Here is an 18,904-nt window from a genome sequence, read left to right on the forward strand (position 1 = left end):
TATGAAGCAAAAGTGTGGAACTGAATTTCTCCACGCAGAAGAAATGGCAGCCACTGTCATTCTTTGACACTTGCTGAACGTTTATAGAGACCAAACAGTGTATGTGAGCACAGTGAGGCAGTGGGTGCTGTGTTTCAGCAGCGGTGACAGTGGGTCACCTTCACTGGTACAGATTGTTAAAAGTGCAGCATATGGGGCGCTTGTTCATTGCTGGTAAAAATGCACAGCTAATAGTGGTGACTGTGTTAAAAAATAGTGGTTTATAGCTGAGAATGAAACTCATCAAGCAGAATTACTCTTTGTATCTGTTGTAGTTCCCGTGGAAATAAATAGGAGGCATTACTTTCAGAGCAGGTGAATGCAGGGTGGATGAATGAGTAGAATAGTAACAATTCCAGCAGAGGAGCAGATACCTTTAAAATCAGTGACCGCTTTTCAAGTGGAAGTGGGACAAGGAGCATGAAGTCTATTTTTAGGAATTACAATTTTCTGTTACAATTGGAATGAGACAGTCCTTGAAATACAGTAATATCATATGTCTCAAAGACTTATATGCCAAAGCTTCCACATCCAAAAAGACAGTACAAAAAGAGAACCTTTCAGGGCAGGTGTAAGGTCCATGACAGACTTTGCACTCTTCTGCTCCTTAGTAGACATAAAGCCAATGCACTCATACAGAGGATTTGAAATTTTTTTCCAAATCTGCCTGCCCTAATAGAGTAGTACTGGATCATTTACATGGAGGAATGGATGAGATTTCCTTCGTTCAGAATTCCTTTAAGCTATCTTGATAGCCAGCAGCAAGCCCGGCCATGGAAAACTACAGGAGCTATCTACAGCTTTCAAAAACAGCACATTGCCACAGATTCTCAGCAATGCGTATCTCAGTTTTCCTTGAAAACAGAAGTAAAACTCAAGAGGAGAAGTGAACCTGAGGAAGAAGTGGTTTATGCAAAGCTAATAAGAAGTGTTGTTATACTTCATCCTCTCTTTTTCTTCATGACATGCATAGAAGTAACTTTCTGTTACTTCAGATTTGAGAATTTCCCGAAGTATTCATCTCTTATTTTAAAATGTTTTGGATTATGTCCAATTTTATCATTCTTAAGTTTAATATGACATAACAATATTTGTTTGCTTCTGTACATCATATTCATAATTAGTTTTGTCTGTCTGTCTATTCAGAAGAAAAGAAATTTGTTTTCAGGCAGATGAGCTTGATCTGGTGTACAGATAAAGTTAATAGAAGCAGAAAGAGGAAAGTGGACAAGTCAAATAATAAAGCTACTCTGGGGCTTACTGCGACAGACACTGCCTTTCCGTATTTGGAAAACATCCTTGAATCAACAAGAAACATCTCAAATCCCACATGGTCACAGCTCTCTCATAAAAGAAACTGTATTACATCTGGAATTTGGTATTTTAATTATTTCTAGTCAATATAGAGACACTAAATTTGGTTTCCTGTTTTTAAATATGTGCTAGCTTAAGAGGAATTGCAATGTGGTTTCAGCAACTATGCAGGGGTTCATTTTCTTTACTGCCTAAAAACACACCTTATCTACCCATCCCATACAAAGCTGTATTGTTCTTGTGTAAAACTTCAGGCCATCTTTCCAGACACAGGATGTCCGGTGTATCATCTGATTGTTCCACCAGGCACCAGCTGTTTGCATAAGTTTTCTGTCAATAACACCACCATTTGCTCATGGGATTGAATACACACATTTCTCTTTCAGAAATTAAATCACCCTTTGCAGGTGATTAAAAAGGATGGTGAAAAAAAGTCTTAGGAGTCCCCTTGGCAAAAAAAATACTTGGCCTCTCCAAAATTTTGGACCCTGAAGTTACACCTGAATATTAACTTACACTGAACAGCTCTAGAATTGCAGGCTGCCTTCTGTCACGTGAATTAAGAGGTCTTTACACTGCCAACTCTGTGCATTTAGTGAACTGTAAAGAATTAACATGATAATGAAAGTATCACTCAAAGTAAGTACCCACTAGTAAGATATGGGTAGAATCAGTATGAGGATTTGTGTGGAATTAATTCGTATTCACAGGTCAAACTCCAATTTGCATGGCCTCCTGCTCTGGTTCCTCTAAGAAGTTAAAAGTAGTAAAGAAACAGACTCCATAAGCACGATAGAGAGTGCAAAGTGTACTTCACTGTTTAAACATGGGTGTGAAACTATAGCCTTAAACCACTAAGAGGAACAGTGTGGAAATTCCCCACTTCCCTCTTCTGTAGGAAGCTGGGGATAGGGGAGTGCAAGATCTGGCCTGAGAACATGCCAGGGATTCCATTGTGTCACAATAGTGAAGGAATACTTTACAATCCTTCCATCTCTGTATTCACGTAATCTTAACCAGGTTGAGTAGCTGAATTCTTCTATCTTCTGTTTCGTCCCCTTCCCTTTTTGCCAACACACTCCCTAACCTTAAAATATGGCATCAGTCATGATAACGATGCAGGATGCCCTACTGAGAACATAAACAGCATTGAAATGTGTTATTTTGTCTTGTGCACAGACCTGAGCTCATTTTCGTTTTCTGTCTTCCACATTCTAATTAACTTATTTGTAGATGCACAGCATTAGGTTTTGCAGCCAGATATCTGGGGAAAAAATTGCGCTTACACTGCAGACTGTCACCACTTCTCTGATGTATCCACAAAATGCACTTGCAGAATTATTATTAGTCTCCTCATTTCATAATATAATGGGATTGTTACTCTCTGACTGGATAAAATATTAAAAACTGAAGTAAAAGAAAAAAAAGGTCAACATAGCTACATCTGGCAGACATACAGACTGCCATTAGCAGCATTCAGGCAGCTAGAGACACATCTATTACTTCAAAAGAAAATAAAGAATTTTTACTTTGTGCTGGTGTTTCTTGGCACAAAATACAATGACTTGGTTTAATATCTAGTATCCTTAAAGCATCTTCTAATGGGAAACTGATGCAGTAACAACACGCGTCTGATGCAAGGCTCCATGACATTTTAGAGACAAAACTTACCCTGAAGCCCATGCTTCCTGCACCACTACATGCCATACTCAGTACCAGTGCATACCACAGAGCTTATAGCCAACAACTACAGGAGCTGGAGAGGTTGATATGTATTTCTTTTTTGCATGGCATGGGAAGAAACTGCTTGCACACAAATGTAAACCTAACATGCCTAAAATGACCAGCCTTTTGAGAAGGGTGATTTTTGTGGTTGAGAGGGTGCAATTCAGAAATGACAATTCCAGGCTGCTCCACCCTGCCTGACTTGGGCCCTCCAAAGACAGCAGAGGTGAAGGAATGGCTATTTACAAGGGTGGACAGTGATAGGATAAGGGAGAATGGCTTTAAACTGAGACAGGGGAGGTTTACATTAGATATTAGGGGGAAGTTTTTCACACAGAGGATGGTGAGGCACTGGAACAGGTTGCCCAAGGAGGCTGTGGATGCCCGCCCCATCCCTGCAGGCATTCAAAAGGCCAGGCTGGATGCAGCTCTGGGCAGCCTGGGCTGCTGGTTGGCAACCCTGCACAGAGCAGGGTTTTGGAACTGCATGATCATTGTGCTCCTTTTCAACCCAGACCATTCTGTGACTCTACAATCTTCAAGAACCAGAGACAGGAATGTGTTTTGCTCCTCCTTAGGCTGTCTATGAACAGATAGCTCTAGAAATCTGCAGCGACTTTCTTCCTGATACGCTGTGGAAATAACATCGAGGCACTTGCTGTTCTCTACAAAACAAAGAGAAGCCCAAAACATTGCACGTTCACTGTTTTGCACACATTGCCTGTTAAGATACTAATTTATTAAAAACTTCCTGTGTGAAGGGGTACCTCACACAGCAACCAAATGAGAACCGCGGGGTGACCGAACCCAGCACGCCGCCATCTTGGCGCTCAGTCCCGCGGCGCCTACACAGCGGGGGGCGGTGCCGCGCATGCGCAGCGCTGTGGCTGAAGCTGCGCGGGTGACTCAGGGCGCATGCGCGGAGCGGTGAGGCCGGGCGGTGAGAGCGCAGGTGAGGCGGTGGCGGCCGCCGGTCGCCGTGGCTTCCCGCTCGCGGAGGGAGGGCAGGTGGAGGACTGGACTTGGGAACCTGCCCGTACAGGGTTTGGGACCTTTCCGAAGTGAAAAATAACGCTGATCGATGTGCAGTCGGGCGGTGCGGCCCGCAGCGCGTTGCTGTGGGGAAGGGGCCGGAGGAGCGGCCTCGGCGGCGCCTGGCTGTGGGAAGGCGGGGCGGCAGCTGTGTGCAGAGCCCGGCTCTGCCCGTGGGCCTTCGTGCCCCCATGAGCGCGTTTTGGCTTTTACAGCCACTCGTGCTAATTTGCGTTCTGCGTATGTCGCTGTGACTTGCGAGGAAGGTGGAACTCTGTGGTGTCACGCAGCGCCCGATTTGGTGCCGTTGAGAGCTGCTGGGGTGTGTGCCGTGGGCTTTGTGTCCAAGGGACTCGAAGCGCTTCCCATCGCTGCGTTCTGCTGCTGATTGAGGGTTCGCCTTGTACCCCGGCCGCCGGGATGGCCCCTTTTTGTGTGCTAGCCGTCTGTCGGGTTTCTTACGGCAGTTGAATATTAGTCATCATGCTTGTGCTGTGAGTAAAGGCTACTTGAGGTCTCTTTGACGCAGTGTTATAAGGAAGGTACGCATATGAACTTCCTTCTTGAACAAAGCCTATGGTGGAATCTTAGGTGAAGAAGCCAGAGCTGTCTTTTAAAGTTTTATTTGGAAACAAACCAAAATGTTATAATGAATGATCACTGTCCCTTTCTTTTTCCCCAGAAAACTTTCTATTTTAGGTGATGTGAGCTGACTTGCAAGAGAAGAAGCAGCCATGTCAGCTCTGTGTCCACCACCATCTCCTGCAGTTGCTAAAACAGAGATCTCTATGAATGGCGAGTCACCTTTATTAGCTGCCACTTTTGCTTACTGGGACAATATCCTTGGCCCCCGAGTACGGCACATCTGGGCCCCAAAGACAGATCAGGTACTTCTCAGTGACGGTGAAATAACTTTTCTTGCTAACCACACCCTGAATGGAGAAATACTTCGGAATGCAGAAAGTGGTGCAATAGATGTGAAGTTCTTTGTCTTGGCAGAAAAAAGGGTAATTATTGTGTCATTAATCTTTGATGGAAACTGGAATGGAGACAGAAGCACATACGGACTATCGATTATACTTCCACAAAGTGAACTTTCCTTCTACCTGCCTCTTCACAGAGTATGCGTGGATAGATTAACACATATTATAAGGAAAGGAAGAATATGGATGCATAAGGTAGGTTTATTGTTCATTACTAAAAGCAGTTGTCCTAGTTGTCTTGAGCAAAGCTGTTTTGTGACACCTGTTATGTGGCAATCCATGCACAAAAATTCAGAGAATGCTGACTTCTGTATAAATACAGAATTTTGAAAGTAAAATGTTATCCGTATGGCACCAAATTTGAGGCTAGAATTTTTATCTTGGAGATTTGTCCTTTATAGCCACATAGTATTATTTAAGCATGTACCAGGCTACTATGTTAAATTGGCTGTCTTGTGCAATCTGTCATCTCTCTGAATTTGATTTAAATAATTGCTTTTAACTGTGTTAACTGTTGTGTTTAAACCAGACAGTATTATAAATTTACTATTTCAAATCAGTTTTTTTCATTTTTGAATTTAATGAAGAGAACTGATGGAATTAATGTCATTCTATGTGTATTCAGTTCTGTTTCTCTAGAAGGGTATCATCGAGGAGTTCAGCAGGTGTTAAATTATGCAAAACTAATATTATTATTACTTTATAACACTACTAATAATTAATTATTACTGCTTCTGGAATCTGAAAAAGGAAAAATTAAAATATTCTTTCTTTTAAGAGTTGCAGCTCTTACCTTTGGGTGCATAATGGTCATTAAGAGAAAATTGTTATGTATTTTTTGTTAAAAATAAATAACATTCTAATAATAAAAACTAAAATAAAAAAAGGATCTCTGTTGTCTTCATGGAGTACAAGTTGTCTTAGAGCAGTTTGTTGCATGTCAGTTGTAATGTGTGTGGTGATGTGTAGTTGTCTGATGTTTGTTCCTGTTCTGTTTTGAGGCCTCTAATAAACATATTTTAAACTTCCTTCTTAAGTTCTCTAATCTGAACTAATTTAGAGTCCAAAAATAAGAAGCTGACGTTAAATTCTGCATTGTCATTTTCTTTCTGTTACACTAACGACTTCCATTGCTTCTTGCTGTATTGCCTGATGGTGGCTGGCAGTGTCTTCCTTCACATCTACCCTTGATAACGAGGTTTATTTTTCAGAGGAAGAATAAGATATAAGCCTTCATTTTCAGTAGACTAGAAACACACATATTTCATTCCTAAAAGCTGTTTTGTTTTGCTGAACTTTAGCTTGTATCAAAATTACTATCTTCTGTTCTTGATTACACTCCTCCTATTCCTCCTCTTGTCATTTAGTGTCTTCCCCACTGACTTGTAATGTGAGCGGTCAGATAAGAGCTGTCAGTCCTTCTTAACTGCTACATATCTTCCCCCTTTTTGGACATTGATCCGTATCAATCTATTCCCACACTAGGGATGGCCTCAGGTGGCTTTGGGAATGACAAAATGTTTTCTACTAGTTTCCTCTGAAATTGGTCCTGTTGTTTGTTATTCTTTTTCAGGTGACCATGAAGTAGCTAGCCAGTTAGGTCAAGGAAAGAAAGCAAAAGATTCCAAAAAAGGCACTTTAGTGTCTTATTTTATTTTATTTTGAAGAGAAGTAAGCCTGCATATATCTGCACATGCAGCTCTAACTAGAAGATGAAAATAGCAGGTTAAACTTCAGCATGCATTGTAGAATTACAATATGGAATAAAAACAGGCCTAATTACTGTGATTCCTTGTTTTGAGGTAGTTCAGCAAATACGGCTATTAAACAAATGGAGGTATCTGAAAGGTACTGTGTATCTGCTCTGGCATTTCTAGTAGATGCAGTGATTTTCAGTTCTCATGAGCTCTCTGTAGAGACACTCAACAGTTCCAGACAGATCTGTAGAGAAGAAACACCTGACCTCAAAAACCAGGGAAGACATGGAACAGCATTCATTCTGGCAAAGACAAGCAACTTCAAGCAAGTTTTCTTTATGGGAAGAGAAAACTTACATTTGTCTGAATTTTGTTCTGGAGGTTTATCTAAAGCAGTTACATTTCTAGAAAGAAGTGGCTAATATTTGTTCAGCCTGCTTTCCATGAAGACTGACTTTTTTGAAGCAAAGTGTCTCCATTAAGGAATATGCCATAGTTCACCAACTCTGAAGTCAAAGTGAATGTCACCGTGCCCCAAAGGAATCTGCTTAGTTCCAGTATTACTTTTCACTGAAGCTTCTTTCAGATGGTCAGGCAGGTTTTACAACTGTTTTAGGGTAATTTGCTGCAGCTTGCTTCTTTTCCTGCCTTATTTTGATTGACTCCAAGCAGATCAGTCCCAGGAGACTAAAAGTAACCACTAAAAAGGCCATAATGTCTCAGCGTATAGTAAAACATACTGTCTTTTTTCTTTTTGCATGCGGAGTTGGTTGTGCCAGTGATTGAGGCTCAGCTGCTGATGAGTCTCTTTTGAGAACTTTGTCCTGTCTTTTGTACAGTGTATTTTGTGCAGTTCGAGGCTTTGTGTCTCCTGTAGTTGGTTATAAGACAATGTTTTGAAGACCTGTCAGTGTCTCAAGATGTGGAAAAAAAGTCTTGGTATTCCTGCCTTCCCCAAACATAATTTTCCTTGTTTTGGAAATCTTTTTTTTTTTTTTTTTTTTAACTGTATCAGGAACCATCAGTCTGTACCTGACCCATCTGACCCATAGAAATTCATGGAGTTCCGCACCATATTCTGATCATTTGGCATTTTCTTGATCTTTAATGAAGAAAATGTTCATCATTGTCATCACACACTCCGTTATCTGCTACTCCTGCCCAAGCATGCGAGAGGTTTGGTGGGGGTTGGAGCAGAGACCATTGATCTGTTTAAAATGAAGCCACTTCCTACTAATGTCAGCTCTGTAAAAGAAAAAGACTTGAACATCGAAAGCATGACTCCACAGGCAAGAAATTGTGCCATATGACTGTTGTGTGCATACGTATATAACCAAGTACCAGAGCATTTATATTTTTAACTGCTTCTCTTGCTCAGGAGAGGCAAGAGCATTTCCAGAAGATTGTCTTGGAAGGCACGGAGAGAATGGAGGATCAGGTAAGAGTGTCTGGTAGATGCATATGGCACATCACCACAAAACTGTTTGACTGGATCTGGTGACAGTAGAAGTTGGTGGTGCTGCCTTTTATTTTTGAGATCCAAGAAGATACTTTGGACTGACTGGTGACTTGACAAGCACAAAAGACATCCTTTCTGAAGACAGGATGATGGAAGCTATGAAAAAAATGAAGGAATATGCATTTTCATCACTTTGTGGGTGAAGTGGAAATCTATGAAGAATGTTATGTTTCAGAAGGGGGAATTCTTTTACTTGAACTTGAAGCTTTATAAAGGTAGTAGCTTCCATAGGTATACGCTCTCCTCATATAAAGGTTGTTACCTTTTCAAGTGACAGAGATGTACACAATATGTCCTGTTGGAATGCTGTAGCAGGATTAGTGTATAATGTTCTGTTTCTGAAACTAAATGTGGAATTGTGGCTTCAGCTTCTTGTGAAAGATGACGTGATTTTGTATGTTAATAACCAATAGCCTGGTTTTGTTTTCCTTGCATTGTTAGTGTAAGACTTTGGATCTACAGTGTTTAACAGTAATTGCATGTGGTGTGGAACGCTCAGATTTATCTTATTCCAAACATGCCCTGTGTAGGCCAAACAAACTGACCAGCAAAACACCTTAGAAGTGTATTTTAGACATGATGTTGAAAAGTGAAATGCATGTTTTCAGTTCACAATTGGTGATGAGCAATGCCAAAGAAGTCTGTGGATCAGTTGACACTGATAACTACACTTCCACACAATAGGAAGTTAAATACGTTTTGCATGTTTAGGTTGTTAGTAACTTCTTATAATGCACTTCAAGTGTTTTATTTACTGCACAGGGCCAGAGCATCATTCCAATGCTAACAGGAGAAGTTATTCCTGTGATGGAGCTCCTTTCATCTATGAAATCACACAGTGTTCCGGAAGAAATAGATGTAAGTCCCTGTTTTCTTTGCATTCCGAATTAGAAAATGACTTCGCCAATACAATTTGGTAGTCTCCTTGGAGGAAAAATAAACATGTCATAAATTTCTGTACCCTTCGAGTTATCCTAAGTGCTCTAGGGAATGGCCTAACAGTTTTAGTTTGGTGAATAGTACTTGCAGCATTTTTAATAGTCAGAGCTATGGACTACGTGGATTGACATGCTTGCTAAGGAAGAGTGGTGTGGAAAGGCTGTTTGATTCAAAACAAAATGAATGGAGAGGTATTCACCTTTTAATGTTGGTATCTGTTTCAGTGTGGTTTAGTGTTCATGTGGAAGAAGTAGAAATCTTGTGACATAGGCTAGGTTAGAATATTCTGGACAAGGCTTTAGGAAAAAAACACTGAGAGGAATCTGTATCATTGATGAAAAAAGTTTAAAAATCAAATTGCTTTGTTGTTTTCAAAACGCTTTGGCCAAAGTCAGAAGTCCTTTTTAAAACTGCTTTTCTGGCAGTCTTAAATAGATCCTAAACAGTCCTCTCCTATCAGAATCAGAAATCACTTAATTCTGAGATGTACATCTTTTTCTAATCTTTGTTTTTATTTCTCTGGTTTTCAGATCAGTGACACAGTACTGAACGACGATGACATTGGGGATAGTTGTCATGAAGGTTTTCTCCTCAAGTATGAATTTCAGTTTTGTTTTATGCCATACTGACATGGATTAAACTTACATGTGTGTACACGAATCTGTATTGGCATATGAACTGGTATTAGATGTTTGACTTTTTGAGATTTTAGTCTACAAAATGCTATAAAAGTTGTTTTCTACTTAAAAGAATGGCTCTGGGCTAACAGCTGCAGCTGCCTGGCCATTGTCACAGGGTCATTTGCTTGATAGTAGAATCCATATGAAATACAAGTCTTCTTTGATACCTAAAGTCTGTGAGTGTGTAAATCATAGGCTTAGGTCTTTATAAAATCCACCCCCCCAAAACAAACAAACAAACAACAAAAAAAAAAACAACAAAAAACAGAATTGTGTTTAATTAATAGTATGGCCTGTAGAGCACTTTTTATTGAATTATACTCCCCCCACACCCCAATTGTTTTTAATGTGTAACTAGAAGAATTTGTACTTCAGAGCAACTTGGTCTCTTCCTTTGGAAGAGTGCCACTGAATAAAAATTGGATTAGGCTAAGTGGACTGTCATATTAACAGAACTAACCTGTAAAATACAGTCATGCTTTTATGGTAACCTCCAAATGAAACAAACACCTGTTTCTACCCCTAAGGAGGAAATCACGTGGCCTTAGTCTAATCCTTTAAAATAAAATTGGTATGATAAGTAGTGTCAGGTCCAGCATAAAGTCCACCTCTAGGATTTCACAGTCCAAATGTAGCTGTTATAGTCCTTATAAATTAGAGGTGTTTATTACAACAGGTTAATCACCTCACAAAACCTCCCTTAGTGAGATAGGGTCCATCTACTGACAGATACTGGGGAAAGCTTTCTGACTGTGTCCAGATTTTGGATTCTGTAACACATCTAAATAGTAACAGTTTTTGTTAGCTCTGTAAGTGGTGTTGGGTGGTTCTGCCTGGCAATCTTTTTATTCACCAAAGTGAGAATACAGATGCTGCCGAACTTTTGGATTTCAGCATGTGTGAGGGCCGTTAGTTAGATTAGCAGCTCTTACTTATTCTTGTTAAAATGATAAGGGCTTTATTTGAAAAGTCTGGTTGAATTCATTGACCCACATTTATTTTTATTTGCAGTGCAATTAGTTCACATCTGCAGACCTGTGGTTGTTCTGTAGTTGTAGGAAGCAGCGCAGAAAAAGTTAATAAGGTAATATACTTTCCAATAAATGAATTTTAAATGCTGATTATCAGCAGTGTTAGCATATTATTGTAACAAGGTTTGTCTATAAGCATACTTACAGTAGGAAGAGAGAATGTTTTGTTTGGTTATCTTACTGTTGATAATTCTGCCTAAAAATTCCCTTGTCAATTGTATTCTGGCAACTATAAGAGAACCAGAGAGTGTAATTTAATTGATGCTGCACGTAAGTGAGGAATAAATGAGTCTGAACCTCTAAAATAACTTTGCTACCTCAAATGTACAGTCTGAACACGTAGCAGCTGATTCACTGAGTTTAGCAAAGTCAGCAGATATTGTATAATAAATAATTATCTGCATAATTTTGTTTGTTCTGAGGAAGAAATGTGCTTCATCATAATGAAAGAAATGCTTGTGCTTTGTGGAACTTCAAAGCTGTTGTGTCCATAGTCATGCGCACATTAAAACAAGCGAGTTTACTGGAATCTTAAACCATTACTATCAGTTCCAGCATTTTTGTCTTCGTATTTGTGTTTGTGTTGACTCTTCATCTGCTGTCTGTTTAAATCCTAATTAGTAAATATCTGTACAGTTTAACAGGTACAGAGTAGATTAGGTTTGACTCAGAAGACCTTCCAGAGAAATCAGAGAGTACCAGCCCTAAAAGCTGAGGACAATAGCAACAAAAGAAACTTGCTGAAATATGTGTAGAATTTATCAGTAGGGATGATGCACAGGAGATTTCAAGTTTAGAAACAATAAAGCAGCATTAGCTGTACCTCTGAATGGAGAAGTGTGAAATCTGTAGGTATCACTATGATCTATGTAGGAAAAAAAGATCACTCTTGGAAGCAGTCATTCCAGAATAGGAAAATGATTACATTTTTCTGGTAGATATGCTTTTTCCTATGTTGTTATTATTCTCAACTGGCTTGTAAGTCTGTTATCAAATATTTAATTTGAACCAACTTGAAATTATAACCTGGCCTGCTTCTTCTCTAATGTTTATGTGTATATGGAGAGTTTCTTGGTGTTTACTTTAAGCTTACTGAGTATGTGAAGGAAAAAACAAGGGAAGATGTTTTCCTTATGTGAAATTCTTCAGGTACGTTTTTTGTACACAGCTTTTTGATTATTCCAAGTTGATACTTTCGTATGAATCGAAATCAGTTGCTAGAGGAGATAACTCTTCTGTTTACAGTTCATTGAAATATTTCTTAGCATGTTTCTTTACAGGTTACTGTAGTGCATGTGTGTTTTGTTCAGAAAGGCTTGCTTTTGTCTTCATTTAATTAGGCTGTACGATAACCATCTCCTCTAATAAAACCACTGAAGTCAGTTTTCAATTAGGATATTCAGAGGCAAATTGTGAAGAAATTGTTATTTTCTTAGAGAACGTACTTCACAAAATCAATTCCCTCTCTTTGTTCATAGCTGAGTCCTTTCATAAAACCCTTTGACTCAGGATAGCCCCGCACCGTGAGCGAGAAAAGGGATTGTATAAAAAATGAGCCTTCAGGTATTAGGCACCACTGCAAATAATAAGTACACCAGTACTGTGTGAGAGTAAAGCTCTTTGTAGATGTGTAGCCTGGTAAGCTCTCAATTTCCACAGGTGCCTCTGGGCAATGTGGTATCAATAGTTCCATACTTGAAGACCATAACAATGCTACTGTCAGGGTACATGTGGAGAAGCAGTATGTCCAGGTAGCTTTATTTTTTGATAGGAAATCTTTCTGCATATTGAGCTTTTCTGTCTGATTTTGCTTTTAATTGTAATACTACAGTAATTGAGTTCTAGTTCATGCAGTGAGATTCAAAACTCTCTTTGAGAAAGAAACCTATTCTATAATTTTTGAAATCTGTGCTTGATATTCGTATTACGAATATCAAATGAAAATTAAGAACATTGAGCCTATTGAGTATATATTCATTATATTATACATATATGCTATGTATTTTACAGTATTTAGGGTTCTTTGCTGCAGGAAAACATGTCTTGTTAAAAGATTCTGAAAATTTTCAGCATCTTTAGTAGTTTTGTGACTTGAAATTAAGCAGCTCATGATGCTTTATAAACATATGGAGAAGTAATGCGGTGTTTGATGTGCCTTTGGCAGTGCTGATCAAGCACCTCTGATCAAATAAACAATATATGCTGGTGGTCAATTAAAAATAACTGTGGACAACAAGAGAATCAGAGAAAAGAAAACTCTGTTCTTATGTGAAGTCAGCTAACAGTTATTAGCACACTTGGTTTCAGAGTTGTAGGTTTTGCACATTGCCAGGATGGCATAATAACTAACAAGGAGGCTTCAAGATCTGAATGATTATTAACACGTATATTGATAAGCTGGCTGCTTTGGGAAAAAAAGGCTGTGGAAAAATATGAGCCTCATGATGTCTGCAGAGCAACTTCCATGCATTTTAGATGGATCTTTATCTGTAACGTGCTCATGCTGTTATGGTGCTGTGTTCCAAAATAATTACTTTCTTAATGGTAACCTTAGCTTTTGTTAAAGCAATACAAACAAACAAAAATGCTTCTTGCATGCATCAAAACACGTTTGACTATGTGAGAAATATGTTTGTGTTTGGAGATGATTGCTTGCAGCTGTTGCAGTGTAGGAGCTTGAAATAATTAAATGTCTTTGTTGCTTTTAATGGAGAGTTTGAGGAAATTAATGAGGAAATAAGTGTGGATGCTTATAAAATTGGATGTGTCTTATTGGAGACAATAGTTGACATTCCAATGGGGAGTAAATAAAATGAGTGGCTTAGAAGGCTAGGGAATAATTACAGTAATTCATGTTTTTGTAATAGCATTGGAAGACAAGTTATTTCTTCTGTGTAGCTGGCTAAAAAAAAGTTGCCAAAAGTTTAGGTTTTCTTCTTCATTTGGCAGGAAGTTGGATTTCCATCTTTTGCATCTTAATTATTTAAACATGCAGCCATTCTGTGATGTCACTCAAGTTTTGTCTTTTCTAATCAACAGGTTTAAGTCAGAAATTGCATGAGAAGATCAGTTAATTGCTGGAATCTTCTTCTTTTTCAAAACTGTTCTTTGCAATGCAGATTGTGAGAACGCTGTGCCTGTTCCTTACCCCGTCGGAGCGGAAATGTTCCAGACTCTGCAGAAGTGAGTCTTCTTTCAAGTACGAGTCAGGGCTTTTTGTTCAAGGTTTACTCAAAGTAAGTACATTTAGGAAAGTTCTATTCCTCTGTGGTTTAAGAACATTTTTGAGTGCATGTGTGCAGATATAGATGCAAATTTGTACACACATTCATGTTTGAAGAAATTTGTAATCTTCTCTTGAGTTCTCCTTGATGCTAGAGCTTATGCCTGTGACTATTTGATGTTACAATTCCTAGCCAGTCCTTTTTATGACCCAACGATTTCTTTTGTTGTGTATTGTTTAGAATCATTCCTATTCTTCAAGGTATGAGAGTAACAGTCTGCTGCCTACTTGGGACTAGAGTCACAAAAAGGATACAGAACCAGAATAGAACTGGCCTATGTCAGTACTACAGTTTCCAAGTATTTTAAAAGAGCTACAGCAGTTATTGAGGGTAAATAGAAAAATAATGCTTCTTGCTCTAAAGAACAGTCTAAACTTGACAAATAAATATAATACTGTCATGCTAATGAGTTCAGGAAGCAGACAGTGCAGTGTAATACGCAGGTTGCCTCAAGACTTACTTTCACTGTTACCTTAAGGGAATTGTGCAGTGTTAAGGATATTTTAATGACTACAACTGCTGTTTGTCTCAAACAAAATATGTGTAAAGAGGTGGAATTTAAAAGATTGGCTTGATATTTTCATGCTGTTTTGTTCCAATATAGCTTTAAAAAAAAAATTAAAAACAGCTTTTTTTCCCCCCAAAAACAGGATGCAACAGGAAGCTTTGTGTTGCCCTTCCGTCAAGTGATGTATGCTCCATACCCTACTACACACATAGATGTAGATGTCAATACAGTGAAGCAGATGCCCCCTTGTCATGAACACATCTACAACCAACGACGGTATATGAGGTCTGAGCTGACAGCATTTTGGAGAGCTAATTCAGATGAAGAAATGTCTCAAGATCCTATTATCCACACAGATGAGAGCTTCACACCAGATTTGTATGTACTCTGCTCCCACAGTTCAGAAAGTTGCTTGATTTGAGACGAGATAGTAAAGGGTACTTTCTGATACAGTACAGGATTTTTTGCTTCTAAGAAGCAACTGGGAATTGAATTTGTTTTGCAGAATTTATCAGTTCTCTCAGTCATTTTGTTGCATTAAGGGTTGCTGAAATTCTGTGATGTTTCTGATGGCATTATGTTAATATTATTGCCCATTTTAAATGTTTATTTATGTTAATATTATTGCCCATTTATGCCAGAGCTAAGTGTATTTGATGAAGCTCGATGGCTTTTCTGGTTTTAGCTTATTTCTCCTCAAAGTGCTACCTTTCGTACCAGGATTATAATTCACTAAAATTTTTAATGCACTTTGCATTCCTGCCAGATTGTAAATTGTAACATTATTACTATGCACAACTGTTGGACATTTACTGTCTTTTCATGGCATTATCATGTGTTTCTTTGCCTTTTTTTTTTTTTCCATTAGGAATGTTTTTCAAGATATCCTGCATCGAGACACATTAGTAAAAGCCTTCCTGGATCAGGTAGTAATCGCTTTTCTAGAAAGAACAAGAACTAGAGAACAGTGCTTTGACATCTGGTGACAATTTATCGTGGTGTTAGTTTAACTTTTGCTGTTATGGTACCTCTTTCTTCAAAGTATTACAGTAGTTATCCCAATTGATACTGTGATGGTTTTCTGCATGCTGCAGAAGGCATCAAGAACTGACCACTTGAAATGTTGGTCTGGTAATACAAGTGATTAAAGAAAGAACTCTTTTGTGTAATTTGTGGTATTGGTATAATACTGAAACTCCTTGTTACGTATAAAACCAAAGCATATTTTCTATTACTGCGCAGCAGTGTTTACACTATTGAAAAAAAAATAACACCTACCAGACTGAGATTCATTTCAGGCCATTTTTAAAGTGAAAGTAATACTTCATCCAAATAGAATTGTAAAACAGATTGATTGCTTGCATCTGAACAACAAGCAAAGTAAGAATGAATCTTCAGTGTGTCCATGAATCTGCTGCTAATGCACGTACTGTAGTGTAATCAGGGATGTGGTATATGTGTATGCAGTGCTTCTTTTTATTCTACACTCTTAAAGTGATTCTTGAATTTCTACATCTAGCTAATTTTCTCATATAATTTCTAACAGATCTTTCATCTGAAACCTGGCTTGTCTCTAAGGAGTACATTCCTTGCTCAGTTCCTGCTAGTCCTTCATAGGAAAGCTTTAACTTTAATAAAATACATAGAGGATGACACGTAAGTGAACAGATAATAATAGAAAGCAGGCTTCGAGAAACTTACTTTGTTCTTTTGTATGAGTCTTCTTTTTATTTTCTTGCAGGCAGAAAGGAAAAAAACCTTTTAAATCTCTCCGTAGCTTAAAGATAGATCTCGACCTAACAGCAGAGGGCGATCTTAACATAATAATGGCTTTGGCTGAGAAGATTAAACCTGGTCTGCATTCCTTCATCTTTGGGAGGCCATTCTACATCAGTGTGCAAGAGCGTGATATGCTAATGACCTTTTAAAATTCTCCACTGTTAATGTGTAATATTGCATGGCGCTGAGAGCAATCTGTCGGTGTGAGCAGCAGGCTTGTGACAATCATTGACCTGATTTACGAGGGGTGGGTAGAAACAGAGTAGTGGTGCCGTCTGTCGGAAGCAGTCTTGTTAAGGGGAATATCAGCCTAGATAGGTGGTTTGGGTGAACCCCTTTTTCTGTGTGCTTTTTCGGTAGTAAAAGTAAACATGATCAGAAGTTCCTTTGCTGTATGGGCTCACTAGGTAAATTTGAATGTGTTTCGGATAAAGGAAGGCGTTGTTGTTTTCTTTCCCCACGGATTTCTTTCAGGTGTGTGTTTTCCCCTGCTCAGTACAGAGCCAGAATTTTTAGTGTTTCCACAAAAAAAAAAACCAAAGGATGCTTCCTCTCTAATCTGGGAGGTTCAGGAGATTGAAAAAGTTTTTTAAAGCTTTCTTTTGTATATGATACAATTCTGAAATATGCCTTCCTTTATCTTCATTTAAAACACGACTTACTCCTTCATTAGGACTTTTAAAGGTCAGGAGCTTGGTTTTCTGCTTTTAGTTTTGTTTTTTTGGTTTGTTGTTTGTTTGTTTGTTTTACATGTACAGTAAACCAATCTGCAGTGCTGTTCCTGCGAGCAATGTGTTGGCTATTAGCAGCATAATAATGGTAGCACCCTGCACGTTGGAATTGTGTCATTATTTAAGCAGCTTTCTGCATGTAAATGCCAACTAGAATATTCTGTCACAGGCTGTTGAGCCATCCTGCGGTTGAGTGTTCAGTGATCCAGCGTAATTGAGCTCGTTCAAAGCACAAAGCAGAAAACTTTGTGTCATTCAACAGCGGTTATCAGTCTTTGTGTCTAAACTGCTGCGGCTGCTTTGTCTATTGGCAGTTGGAATGAGGTTCAGATTAAAGCATTAGGCTTTTCCCTAATTTCCCCAAGAACAACAGGGTGATGGCCGCGCTGGAAGATAAAACTAATTCTTTTTACACTGCGATTAATATATTTATTAATCCCGATAAAGAGATCAGCACAGCTTTGAGCTTGCATGATTAGCATTTTACTAAGTGAATTCAGGCCAATAATCTTGCCAATCTTATTAGTTCAGCCAGCAAATATTCAACTTTGCTTTGCTTGAAAATAAAGAAGTATAGAACTCCAATAACCGTGAAGGTTGCAGTGTCAGATTAACCAGACCTATTCTTTTACAGTTTGGGTAAGTTTGGTGTGTAATACTGAGAACAGAGATTCATCTGTGCTGTGTGGTGGTATATTTGTTTTTGGACAAAGCAGAAATGTATTTGTTTTGTGTTTTAGTGTAACCGTATAGCTCTGTCTTCATTGCAAAGGAGCTACACGTATGATTTGAGAAGGTGCTGTTGCCTTATTGCTTACAATTGTTTGTAACATTCCTTCACTGTAACAGAAGTGTGTTTCTGTTTTCTGGATAGCTGTCCAGCGTCTCTTTTATGCAATGAGTTAGTTGGTAACTCAGACTTCCAATTTTTCCCGAAACATCCAGCATTCATTTCTTGAAAGAAAAGCTGTTTGTTTGTTTGTTTGTTTGTTTGTTTGTTTGTGTGTGCCCAGAGTTCCTTTCTGTTTCCTGAAAAAGAAGAATTTACAACTAAATACTTAAAGCTTTGAAAAGAATTCAGCCACAGCCGGGCTCCATTTTCTGTGAATAAAAATCAGTTGTGCTATGTTACCTTGGTTACAGCACGTGGCCCTTTTTGTGCTGTACACATATGTTGGACTCCTGCAATACGAGCTCAGCATTTCACCCAAAGAACTTATCAGAAATGTGATGATTTCAGTTATTTGTACTGACATTCTGTTTGCCTTACTAACAATGTAATTTCCCTTTGCGTTTTCAGCCAGTTTATCCATTATAAAAGAGGCTGATTGATAAGTTTTTGTGATTGATAAGTTTTGCTGATGGTGTTGCCTAAGACTGTGAAAAATAATGTCATGAACTCATCTCGAAATTCTAATACAGAAGTTCTGTTTGAAGACTGAAGAGCTTCAAGTGTGCTGCTGAATTGAATTACTTCAGCTTCACAGGCGTTGGGAACTTCACACTACTAACAGTAGAACTCTGATTATGGAATATGCTGCCACTTTGAAATGACTAAAAGCTGGAAATATGTCAGTTGCTACCTTTATTGCACAACTGTCACTAGTGCAGAATGTATAGTGAAGTAAGTTATTAAATACTGC

At 38.6% G+C, this 18,904-nt stretch overlaps 1 protein-coding gene across 6 annotated transcripts in view; it reads left to right on the plus strand.

Moving 5' to 3' along the window:
* Nucleotides 1-17,093, plus strand: part of C9orf72 (C9orf72-SMCR8 complex subunit) — a 59,648-nt gene extending 42,555 nt beyond the window's left edge. Inside the window, exons 1-11 of one of the 6 annotated variants that reach the window (XM_048931422.1) lie at nucleotides 3,918-4,030; nucleotides 4,793-5,288; nucleotides 8,169-8,228; nucleotides 9,072-9,167; nucleotides 9,779-9,843; nucleotides 10,940-11,012; nucleotides 14,079-14,195; nucleotides 14,894-15,129; nucleotides 15,620-15,677; nucleotides 16,298-16,407; nucleotides 16,493-17,093. In XM_048931422.1, the coding sequence (XP_048787379.1) occupies nucleotides 4,845-5,288; nucleotides 8,169-8,228; nucleotides 9,072-9,167; nucleotides 9,779-9,843; nucleotides 10,940-11,012; nucleotides 14,079-14,195; nucleotides 14,894-15,129; nucleotides 15,620-15,677; nucleotides 16,298-16,407; nucleotides 16,493-16,679 (1,446 nt within the window). In that variant the 5' untranslated portion in view covers nucleotides 3,918-4,030; nucleotides 4,793-4,844 and the 3' untranslated portion in view covers nucleotides 16,680-17,093. The other 5 variants (XM_048931423.1, XM_048931425.1, XM_048931424.1 and 2 more) reach the window with 5 other exon arrangements.
* The last annotated feature ends 1,811 nt before the right edge of the window (nucleotides 17,094-18,904 follow it).

This window comes from Lagopus muta, chromosome Z, assembly GCF_023343835.1.
Source record: "Lagopus muta isolate bLagMut1 chromosome Z, bLagMut1 primary, whole genome shotgun sequence".
NCBI classification, from domain to species: Eukaryota; Metazoa; Chordata; class Aves; order Galliformes; family Phasianidae; genus Lagopus; species Lagopus muta.